The sequence below is a fragment of the Gadus macrocephalus genome, chromosome 6, assembly GCF_031168955.1.
Source record: "Gadus macrocephalus chromosome 6, ASM3116895v1".
NCBI classification, from domain to species: Eukaryota; Metazoa; Chordata; class Actinopteri; order Gadiformes; family Gadidae; genus Gadus; species Gadus macrocephalus.
Window position 1 is genome coordinate 15,022,808 of NC_082387.1, and position 12,886 is coordinate 15,035,693.

The following is a 12,886-nucleotide window of genomic DNA, read 5'->3' on the forward strand; positions in this document are numbered from 1 at the left end:
GTAGGGTGCTGTTGTAGGGTGCTGTTGTAGGGTGCTGTCTGTAGGGTCTGTCTGTAGGGTGCTGTTGTAGGGTGCTGTTGTAGGGTGCTGTCTGTAGGGTGCTGTCTGTAGGGTGCTGTTGTAGGGTGCTGTTTGTAGGGTGCTGTGGGGCCCCCTCACAGTGATGAAGGAGCTGTTGTCCCCACTCTGCAGCTCCTTGGTGCTCAGGGACTTGATCTGGGTGTGCAGGTAGGAGGTCCAGGGCTCGCTGGAGAACACCAGCTGGGACAACAACATCCACAACAACAACAACAAAGAGGTTTTCACTGGCTTCTCATATTGATGTGTACTATTAAGTGGGTTGTGGTGTGTGCTGTGGTGCGAGTACAACTCCTAGTATGGCCGGCCCCAGGTCAGACAGCAAACCCCCCCGAGTATTTGCGGTTAACTAGACATCTACCATCAGGTCTCCTTCTCGGCCTGTGCTACGTAACCGATGCAAAATGCTACAGTAAGCAAACAGACATCTAAGCCCCTACCGCAACCCCCCCACCCCCCCCCCCCCCCCCCGAGTTGCTAAGCCAGATAGAAGATCCAGTGTGCCACAAGTCCATCCACAGAAATGACCATGTGGGCTACATGCAAATAGTACATGCAAATAACGGACCACGTGTGTACAAGTACATGCACAGAACGGACCATGCGTGTAACGAGGCCCCAGAACAAAAGGACATGTGCACACGGTCCACAGCCGCTGGAGACTCACCTGCTTGGCCCCGCAGTCCGTGCAGGGAGCGTCGGAGAGGGGGGGGGCATGGGCAGGCTGGGCGAGGGGGGTCTTGGCGTACTTGGGGTAGGCCTTGGCAGTGCAGTCGCAGGTCTGCGTGGAGGCGGTGGTGGCCACCACCCGGACCCGCTCGCAGCCAGCGCGACGAGCAGTAGCTGTGTGGCCCTCGCGGCCCGTGACGCGCCCGCAGGTACAAGCCACAGCAGCCTGGGGGGGGGGGGTTAGTTTCAGCATGATCAAATGTAACCTATCGTTGGACCCCCCATTTCGCAGATTTTCCAATAGTAGGCTAAAGTAACTACAAGGACCACCTGTTGTGATTTTAGAATTCCCTCTGTTTTTATTAATGTCACAGCACCGGCAGGTCAATGCATATACCGGACTACTACTGGGACAACCATTAATAGAACTATGTTTTTCAGTTTTTCGTTTATTCAGTATTCAAACAGTGTTACATGGTTTTGAGCATAAAATCACAGATCATCATCGTTATACTTTTTGACACTTTAACCGCGCTATTACATGGTTCGGCATACCGAGTTTGGATTAACGCAGCGTGCCGTCGGACACCAATTTATCAGAACGTTAATTTTACAGCGCTGACTTCTCCAGAACATTCGCTATAAAACGCGCAGGTGAAGGATGGAAGGATTTACGATTTTCAAGCAGCAGAGCAGAAACTGGACGAATACACCCGAGCTGACAAGCTGATAATCCTCAGAAGAGCACAACCATATGCACTACTTATTGTAGTCATCTTAAATAAAAGTGCACAAGCATACGCACTACTTATTGAAGTAATCTGAAGAAGAAGTGCACCACGTACACCTGGTAGAACACCCCCTGAAGCTGATTGGAGCAGAGCACCGCAGTGTAAACCAATAGCCGAGTGTTCGTGTCTCCTCACCCCACGCCGCGGTCGAAGAAGTACTTCCTGTCCAGCGGCGCCCTCGCCAGCTCAGCCAGCGAGCCCACCGTGCCGTAGTCGCTGATGTCGTCGAAGCTGTTGCCCTGGCGATCGTTGGTGTCGGCCATGACCTGGAAGGTGGTGTCAGAGGGGTAACAGATCCCCACCAGGGTCCAGTCCCCTCTGAGAGAGAGAGAGAGAGAGAGAGAGAGAGAGAGAGAGAGAGAGAGAGAGAGAGAGAGAGAGAGAGAGAGAGAGAGAGAGAGAGAGAGAGAGAGAGAGAGAGAGAGAGAGAGAGAGAGAGAGAGAGAGAGAGAGAGAGAGAGAGCGAGAGAGAGAGAGAGATGTGTTCTTGATTAAATGTGCACACAATCAATTGATGGTGAAAGTGCCCTATAGAGATACACACAGACAGAGCTACATCTGTACATCAAATAAATAATAATATATCATTTATCCTTTATAACTAAATAATAGATACAAATGATTAAGATATTTTTATAGATATATATATATGATGTATAGATAAAAATAACAAACTAAATATTTAGTTATAGATAAATGATATATACTTTAAACCCTGAATGATTAAATAGAACTGATAAAAGTGTACATTTTACACTACACCTACACAAACACAAGTACACACAAACACACACACAGAGCAGCGCCTATACCCTCCCCCCCCCCCCCGCCACTCACAAGCCCCGCCTCGCCCACCTGTCGTAGTTGATGAGTGACAGCACCGCGTCGCGGGGCGCCAGGCCGCTCCAGTGCAGCGTGTAGCTCTTGCTCATCATGAGGACGGGTTGGTACTGCTGCGACAGCGCCCCCTGGCTGTTGGTGCCCCGCAGCAGCAGAGGCGCCTGCGGGTACTCGTCCCTGACGATGGACAGCGTCAGGCTGGGGGCGCCGTGCGTCTGGATGTACACCTGGGAGGGGGGTGGGACTCCGTCAGCATCACCGTGGTTACCAAAGTCGAGTTTTTTTATAATCTCCCAACAGGGACAGTTTAGAGAAGGCAATCAATCGATCTGATCTATTGGATACGCCCACACACCACACACACACACACACACACACACACACACACACACACACACACACACACACAGAGCCCCCCCCACACACACAAGCTCACGCCCTACCTGGGCGTAGCGGCCGCTGCAGGCCACGGCGTTCCAGCGGGACAGGTTGGCGCAGGCGGGATGCTGGATCAGGAAGTTGTCGGCGCGGCCCACGAACACGCCGGCGCGGCCCGTCACCGAGCCGTCCACATCGTGGAAGATGGAGTTCTTGTCGCCGTCCAGGTCGTTCTCCTCGAACCACTGGCCGGGCCGGCCGAAGAACGCCCGCAGACCCACCTGGGGCACGGGACGGGGGGAGAGAGATGTTTTTAATTAAATGTGCTACTATAGACACACACACATAGCTATACATCTGTATATCCAATAAATAAATATTATATATATATATAGGATTTATTCATATATATATACCCTCCATCATCTATAACTAAATAATTAAATAATATATATAATTTATATATTTATGATTTATATATAAAAAAATAACAAGCAAACAAATATTTAGTTCTATATAAATAATATATACTTTAAACCCTAAATGGTTAAACAGGAAAAAATATACATTTTACTAGACGCACACACACACACACACGCGTTTAGCAGACGCTTTTTTCCAGAGCAACTTACATTAAGTACATTTGTCCGAAGAAAGAGAAACAACAATATATCAGTGTCGGTACAGTAAGGATTGTTCGTAGAAACAAGTACCAAGCACTAACAATGGCTAGGTTAACCCATTCCCCATTTACAACAAGATAGCTAAGATAAGATGCTACACAACGCTCAGTACTTTTTCTAAGTGCAAGGACATACAACATACAATAAGTGCGTACGTCTGGGGTGTGGGGTGGGGGGTAAGGGGGGAGAGACTAGATTCTGCATAGAGACATTTCAGTGTCCTGTTAGGTCGAGTCATCGGCATCAGAGCCTGGTTCCAGCAGAAGCCTTCGCTATAGTAGAGCACGCGAGCTCTGTGTTCACACGAAGGCGGCCTTTCGTCTCTTCAAAAGTGTTCTGAAAGCAGATGTCTGGCCAGCTTGGGTGGCGAGTGCCTCCCACATTCTGGTCCAGGGCACCGAACCCAGGACAATAAACAATTCACCCAGAACAATAAACCCAAAGGCTGGAGTAGACATGTATATTTATGAACAAACCTAGGGTCTCTGAACACACACTTGTCTCAACACAGCACAGGGTGGAACAGTACAGTATACAACATGACACTGTGATGATTGGTCTTTCTATATACTACATTACGCTCCAAATCTGGAAAAATCGTAATCGTCATTAAAGGCACCCAGTGCAACTTTATGTAAACATTCAATGAAAAATAAACATTCAATTTCTAGTCTTTTTTACACGTAGTAAGTTTCAATAACTCCATACCATTACATATCGACATTCAAGGAGCAAAGATGAGACGTCGTTGTGTGGTGAGAACTGATAGAAAATCGTAAACAACAACAATCGCCGGTGGGGAGAAGCAATTTTTCCATTGACTGGAAGCCTGCTTTATTTATTGTAGGTTACAAAAAATAAAGAAAATGGCGGCATTGTTGTTGTTATCGATTTTGTATCAGTTCTCACCACACAACGACGTCTCATCTTTGCTGCTTAAATGTTGGTATGTAATGGTATGGAGTTATTGAAACTTACTACGTGTAAAAAAGACTAGAAATTGAATGTTTATTTTTAAGCCTCGAAAGTTGCACTGGGTGCCTTTAAACAGTGCTACTAACTCGACCACCAACAGGGGGCGCCAGATATCCAAAATGTCATCCGTTAACGGAGCGCTCCCCTCCCACCTATCCGACCCCTTACTATGCTATTCTACCGATAAGTGCCAGCTCAGAAACTAGAGACTGAGCTCTGATCCAGGCCATCGAGGGGAAACCAAGAACAAACGAGGGCGCTCTGCCAATGAAACACGCCAACACAGCAGAGCAACAGCTGCTGTGTGTGGGTCGAGAGGTAGAGCAACGCAGACGGGTGAAGGGTTGACTAGGAAAACACTGTCAAAAACAGCAGGCACTATGAGAGAGAGAGAGAGAGAGAGAGAGAGAGAGAGAGAGAGAGAGAGAGAGAGAGAGAGAGAGAGAGAGAGAGAGAGAGAGAGAGAGAGAGAGAGAGAGAGAGAGAGAGAGAGAGAGAGAGACTTAAACTAAAATCATAGGATGATCCAGGCAATGGTATCAACAAAGGATAACCATCTCAGGGGCTTTGAATTAAAAAGCCTTATACCTATTCAACTATTGAATCACATTACACACGCACCCTACTCCGTACATTACCACCGCATACTAAGCGGAAAAGCGCGGAAACGTTGTAGTCTAGCAACACTTACTCTGCATCATCAACATCATCACATCTATACCATCGCCCTGTTAAATTGCTGTCACACGTTTAGCCTCGTCCCTATTCAACTGATCAACAATAACAACAACAACAACAACAACAACGACATTGTCGTCTACGACGATGTCATCAAGCACCGTGTCCCCTTATACGGAGACCGGCCGGTCGGTAGGCAGGGCCAACCGGTCTGGAGGCGGGGCTGTACTCACGCTGGGGTGGAAGTGGAGGCGGGACAGGTTGTTGCGCGGCGTGAGCTGCCAGGTGTTCTTCAGGCTGAAGCCCACGGCGCTGGTGAGCCGCTCGGCCGTGGGCACGAAGCCGCGGAACGTGCTGCTGGTCAGACGCACCGGCCCGTCGTAGATCTGGAAGCCGCGGATCGGGAACGTCCTGGAAGGGAGGGGGGGGGGGGGGACACAGCGTTTGGAGCGGGATCAGTGAACACTCTGTCACCGCGGAGCCCCGCGGTGACAGAGTGTTCACTGATCCCTGCTCCCAACACGCTGGCTGTCGCCTTGCGTGGTTGATACCGCCGTCGGTGTGTGAATGTGTGCATGAATGGGTGAATGTTTGGCAATATTGTAAAAGCGCTATATATAAATGCAATCCATTTATGACAGCCTCTCCCAACAGAAGGAGATCTCATTAGACGCTAACTGTGATGAGAGTCGAAGGGGTCAACCGGTCGCTCCTGGGGTCAGAGCCTAATTTGGTAAGCGGGTTCTCCTGGTTGTGTTTACATGTTTTTAGCAGAAAGGCCAATAATGTCTTGACCACGTTGAACCACAATCACGGCCAGGCAAAGCGGTAAGGTCATGGCCCTTGTAAAACACTAAATATTTAACCTTAACAGCCGGCGGTCAAATCGATGCTACCGTAGACTAGCTCTGGAAACGGAGCCATTAGCCACGCCGCTTGTGTGCGTGTGTGTGCGTGCGGTCATGTCTGTGTTGTATAACACCGAGGCACGTTCAGCGAGACAGAATGAGAACAAGACAGCAACCCAGAAAGGTAGTGAGCTCCTGGGAGGACAGGGAGCCGGAGCGAGGTCCACCGTGCCTGATTAAGGCCGGGCTGCAGCCTGACAAGCCAGCGCCTGGGGCATGTTCGAATTAATGGAACAAAGCTCTCGGTCTGGGGTCTGTGGTCGCACAGGCCCAGCTGAGGCTGACTCACTGTGAGGACAGACAACAGGGATGTAGTTCACACCTTTTTTGACCACTGAGCGCACTGCGTTGAACTGCATTACACGACAGCGTTGCTAAAAGTCAGGCTAGAGCATGTGTTTAAATAGGGCTTGTACCAGAATGCATCATGGTTTTTACTGCTGGCGATACTCCGCCATATGTAGAGGACTCTGGACCGATGCAGCACTGTAAAATTCCGAAGGCTATGCTAATTTAAACTTTGTTTTGCCAGGTCTCGCATGAGAAACGCTGTCACAGCAATGTCTCCCCATAATTACCAGTTATTTCAGACGATTCTACTTCATTTAAGAATGCTCGATTCTGAATGGCTGGGAGGGGTGCATTAATCCGGCATATTGCCCGCTGACTTGTCGGTTCTACTTGCTGCTGACTGAGCACAGTAGATCAATACGCCGCTTGTATCGTTTTCTTTCTATCACATACATTTCCAACATGAGGTCCATAGTAAAAATAAACCAAGGAGTGCATGTTTGATCGATCGTCATTAAAACTGACTTGATACGAATGTAGCAACTACGTTATTAAACTAGTGATCAGATCCAGCCTAGTGTGGTTGCTATAGAAACGAGTTACCTACAGCTGAGCTAACGTTATTCACCGTAGTTCTAAAGGGAACTACTTTTCGAGGGAGATGAACTTAAACAGACTATACATTTAATAAGCATGCAATACGAATAAGAAAAAGGCTAATTATTAAAGTATTTGAATAGTTTTATTATGTTGGCCGGCGCGAAGTAGAATAAACGGAATAATCACCTCAAGGCAGGGCAATAAACAGTTTGATATGCCCGGCCTCTCGGTGATTATTCCTTACTTATTACACGGGTCTTCTCAATGCCGTGGAACGCTCCGTTCACTTGCATGGGTAGTAGTCCGGTGACTTGTCTACCCCAGCGTCTACCGTTGCTAAGCGACGTCACCGTCTTTGCGGACAAATTATTTCTCTGCTGATCAACACTACAAATGGCCAAAAGACTTGTATCCCCCCCCCCCCCCCCCCTTAAATAAATACTATGGCAGAATTATTATTATTATTATTCTCATTCAACTTGAACGTTTTTACAGTAGAGTGGTGGAGGGATGACGTATGTTGGCCAACCCGGAAGTGAGCGTCGCCCTGGATTCCCTCGACAAAAAGCCAACGGGTTTTGCCATTGGATTTTGGATTATTATAAATTGAAACAATTTATTAAATAAATATTTGTGAGATGTCATTACTCATTTGTGAGATGAGTTTGCTTCCTATTTATGTCGAGTATACACCCCTACTGTCCACAAGCATCCCCCCCATATGGATTTGGAGAATTGTTGCCACGTCCCAGTGGTGGAGGTATCATATATATGAAAGAGGGCATTAAATTATACTATAATGATCAATTAGGAGGCCGAAGCCCTAAAGGAAGTGATGCAATAGGTGACTGAGGGTCAACATTTGAGAACCCCTTTTATCAAAGGGGGTCTCAAAGGACTCATACGCTTCAACAGCGGCTGCAGCAGAAGTGTTGAGACGAAAGATGATATCAAGACATTTATAGAATATTCCCATTCACATTGGAGACTGAAATAACCCCCAAAATGAGTAATAATGTAAAAGCAGCCAAGTCCCACAAATTGCTTGAACTATTTATTTCATTCCATTGTTTCGTTGATATGCATTATTGAAAAGTTTCAAGCATATGGATTAAATGCAATATCCACAAACAGTTCAAAATGGTACCATGAAATGTCGTTTATTGTATTAACCAGTTCATTTCTTTTGTGAAAGTCACCAAAAGTCGAAAAAAGTTAAACGCAAGGTCACAGGCTAAGAGCGGAGCTGTGTTGGGAACCAGCAGCCAAGAGCTTCCATGGAAACTTTCTACCCATGTTAAATAGATTTAGTTGTCAGTTCCTTTTCTGCCCATTCTTTTTTAAACTTGTGGAAGCACTTTGCAGTACTGGGAGACACCATTTCTAACGGCAATGGAGCTAGATTCTAAAAATATCAAAAGATGCCCAAAGCAAATACCTTTAACCCATAGTTGTGTTTTATCAAATTAAAACATTTCAGAGTTTCATTGACCACAAATTGAGCAGAAATATTTTGCATACAAATCTTTAAATAGTTTAACCACATTAAGAAAAATACATTTGTTAATTTTTTTTATTAGTGAAGCCACAAGTTTTGCACATTATCCAAACAGAATACCTGAAATGTTGATATTTCAGCCCTTTCGGGTTAAAACAAGAGAAAAGGACAACCTAACAAGAGTGAAAAGTTTGGGTTAGGTGACCTATAGTTCAAAGATGTCCCTGGTCAGGTAGACTAAATAAAAGTGTATTCCCAATTGCTCCAGGACATTCGTGTAATTTACTTGTGAGCTCTCCCTCAAGCCTAGAGAGACATCAGTGTTGAACCACCAACTGAAAGAGGGTATTTGCCATTAGTATGAGTGACAACATTTCATGGCTATTAATTTAGTTCATTATATTTAGCCGATTTGAATAGACTTTTCTAGCAGTTGAGGCTACAAAAAGTAAATTTGCAGCATGACCAAATTATACAAAAAGTATAGGAACTGTTCTAGCAGATATGTTTTAGAAGTCTCTTTTGATAGGCAGGGAATAATTGTCTTTGTCACCCTGTAGTCATGCCATCAAATCTGTTGGGCAAAGTACCGCTACTGATTAATCCAGTAGACTCACCAGTCAAGTCCCCCTAGTTAGAAAATGGAAGAAACCCAGTTAGTCATGTTAATTATTCTGTTGTTACAAATGAAGACTAATACTTTCCACATATTGCGATCCAAGTTACTGGCTGCAGTCTTGGATTTTATGGTTCTATATGAATAGATTCAATTTACTAAACTATTAATCATGCTTCAGAAGAATTAACCTTTCTTGGATGGCAGATCTACCACAAGCCTCCATTGCCACAACCTCCAGATGGCTTACGACCTACGGCCAAGGGCGTCAGTTTGTTTTTAGAAGTGGTGGGGACAATAACCATAAGCTTGAGTGTGGTCTGAAAAGTGCTGGGTACCCTTATGTAAGCTATTCATCCAGTCAACGCTGCATTACAATATGCTCTACAGTGTATTGTCAGGTGTTGAAATTAGCGTCTTGGGAATACCCGGTCAATATATAATATGGACACATAAGACAATCAATATTCGGTATTTGTTATGGATTTATTGTACAAATTCCCTGAAAAGATGCACGTTCCAGGATTAATTGAAAAGCTCCCGTAAGGGCTGAGATGGCAGAGAACAGCTGATTTGGAACGGAGCAACAGCTGTTCGCTTTCACGGGGAAAAACGAAGGAACTTCAACCTACTTAGGCCTACTAATTAACGGTCAAAAGCTATTAAATCGTCAACAAAATATGCAGATACTGTCAAAATCGGTTCGAGGGAGTATATAAGGATTATTAATGTTGTTTTTGATGGTGTTTTTTTCTGGAACGAGTATTCGAATATTCGCTCCGAAAAACCGAAGTATTCGAAGCCTGAAAAATGGCATTCGGGCCAGCCCTATGAAGATCCTATTCAAACAATAAAAGTTGAAAACCACAGTTTGTGTTTTGGCTTGTTTTGCAAAACGGCGTTGGAAACACCAGGGTATTGGCTCGGGATATGTAGGCCTAATACTAGTGCACACAGGACAAAGAACAGTGTTGGCAATTTAACACTTATCTTGACATCAACAAAGTTTACCAGACAAACAATGCCAGACTGTAAAGGGGGTACGAAATGAAACAAGGTAGCCTACTGAGCATCAGCCTTTTGAAGACGAGCAAGGGCTGCTGGTAGCATGTTATGCTGCATTAAAAAAAGAAGAAAAATACAAGCACCCAGAGGAGAATTGCATCTGCCAAATCCTGACCACCAGTAAACACTTGCGAAGGACCAATGTAGACTTCACTCGTTACAACATCATAAGAAAATTGTCCGCAAATAAAATCCCCTTCAGTTTAGGATAATCACACAGGTTATGCAAGAACATATTTATGTCAGGATAGGCCTACCAGGCTCCAAGTCGTCACATATCTCAATCAGACAAAACCAACTATAACCACATTGGCATAGCAATCGCACCGTGTGTAGCTGCTACTAGCTGCAATCTATATATACAATGCATACTAACTGGAGAACCAACCAGAATCAGATCACAATCGCTTGGGACCGTGGGAAACCTTTGGCCAGGTCATCACGATTCACGAGCAAACAGAACCAGCAGCAAAGTTTACTAAACCAATTTCTTACCTTATGTGGCCCTCCACATGCAGGCTAGATAACGTATCCATATCGATATCCAGTGTCACAAACATGCTTTTTATAGGAAGCAAAAGGACCAACTATTTTCTGAATAAAAATGTCAATTTTGGCTGTCTGTCTTGAAACTTCTCCAGTGCGTTCACACGCAACGGGACGACAAGATCCCATACAAAGTGAACGTATAGACGCGTATCGGGCGAATTTTTGTTTTGTCTTTTTGATTAGTCGCGCCACACTTTCGCCATGCACAGGCGAGCGCGTTCACGAGGATTTGTGGCGCGACAAATTTCAACTTTGACACGAATTTCACGTGCTGACAGCCAATCAGCGTTCAACAGCGTGGCCACTGAGTGACATGTGTAACGTAACAGCCAATCAGCGTTCAACCGTCAAACTCAGCGCAGTGCAGTCCGGGGTGTACTGCAGCATGGAGGAGAAAGTGATTGTTGCCGTTTGCGACTCTCGGAGCTCTATATATAATAGTATATAATATAATTGTATATATAATATCATGGCCAAAAGCTCTGTGTGCCTCCGGATGGCCGTAGCGCGGGGAGCTCATAGGGATTAGGTGACCTTGGGTGTCTTGAAAGGCGCCTCTAAATGAAATGTATTATTATTATTGGGCTTCTCGGGAGTCGGGGTTTGTTTACCGGCGTTGCTATGGGTTCCGGTCTTGTGTGTTCCAACGGTTTATTAGGTAGGCCTATCTAATAAATGATGTCATCGAGCGTGCCTATCGCATGATTTTAGACTCGACGATTTCGGTTGAGTATGTCGGGATTTTTTCAGTCGCAATTGGTTTGCACATTTTTAAAACTGGTGGGGACAAAATTCGTATTTCAAATAGTGGGGGGGACATGTCCCCCCGTCCCCCGTAATCGACGCCTATGCCTACGGCAACTCCTCGACTACTGCAAGCCAACAAATTGGCTCTAGCACACCAGACACGCATTTTGCTTTATTTTAGGTTTTCAAGCATCTTAAAATACCCAAATCATCGCTCCAATACACAAGTCAGCTAATGGCCTACAAGGAAATGCTGAAGCTGTTAGTGATGGCGATAGAAATGGACAAGCTTGCGTGTACAAATATGCAACTAGAATTGCAAGGTTCATAGCCCAGCTGCATAAGTGGTCACAACTGTTGGATTGTAAGCAAAGGTAAAAAAAAAAAAAAAATCCCACAAACTAGTCAACATGGTCAATTGAAAGCCTGTACAAAACGACCCTGGAATAGTCAAATGCAGCTTTACTGCGGATGAATTAAGCCAAATTGCATAAACATCCAATGGTAAACAGTATACAAATGCAATCAAGGTTGCACTCACACTAGGCCATCTGGCCATGGCCGTCGCAACTGTGGCCTGGCCACGGTAGGCTCTTGTACATACGCCATCACGTCGCTAGCATCCAAACAATTCTACCAAACCTTAACCAACTAGTGAAAAATGGAACAAAACTTTAGCACACACCCAGTGACTAATCACCTTGTCCAGGGGTGTTCCAACGTGGTTTACCAGAGGGCCTTGTGGACTTAAAGTAAGCCACACATTTGACAGAGACACTGGAGTCCCATGGCACTAGATTCCTTTGAAGACTAAGTTGGTATGGGGGGGCCCAAAGGGGGCCCCCCCATAGATCTTGTCAGTCATCTAACACCTGTTAAGAAAAACACACACACACATCACAAGATACAAATCAGCAAAGATAGGTTAACAAACAGCGGCAACATGCATGTCAAGGTGCAAAGAGCAGGGATACTGATGGCTTGTGTCTGAGGAGACAGCCCAAAAACGTCAACAATTAATAAAGGAAAATAACTTTTACTCACTGCGGTGGTCTGTTTCGAAGTGCCATGTTGGTAGCAATATTTGTCTGGGCTGTTCAGTCAAATGCCCACAAAAACAAACACGCAACAACGCATACTTTCAGTTTGTATAAAGTGACAATAGTGATCTGCAAACTCTCTAAACTAAACTCAACCTCGATTGACACAGGTCGATGCGAAAAGTAAACCAAACCCTTTGTGTTCACGTTTAATAAAGGGGTGCGTGACAGGTGATCTCAATTAAGAGCTAATCAGAAAGAACCAACACATAGTGATGGCAGTGTGACACTGAAGCTTCGATACGTGCTTCAAACCCTGATCTACAACTCCCAAGAAGCACTGCTTCGAAGCTTGCTTCAGAGCAAAAAAAATCACGTGACATGTGACGTCCGAAGCAGGAACTGGTTCGTTGCCTGAATGAATCCGACTGGTCCCATGGACATAATAAAGGAAAGGGACTGGTCTGCGGCTCGGTGGAG

General features: G+C 45.5%; 1 protein-coding gene across 1 annotated transcript in view; it reads right to left on the minus strand.

Moving 5' to 3' along the window:
• cemip2 (cell migration inducing hyaluronidase 2) overlaps nt 1–12,886 on the minus strand; it is a 51,833-nt gene that overhangs the window by 3,454 nt on the left and 35,493 nt on the right. The window contains 8 exon segments of the mRNA XM_060054370.1: nt 128–261; nt 746–904; nt 906–962; nt 964–973; nt 1,674–1,856; nt 2,394–2,605; nt 2,822–3,037; nt 5,326–5,503. Of these exon segments, the coding sequence (XP_059910353.1) occupies nt 128–261; nt 746–904; nt 906–962; nt 964–973; nt 1,674–1,856; nt 2,394–2,605; nt 2,822–3,037; nt 5,326–5,503 (1,149 nt within the window).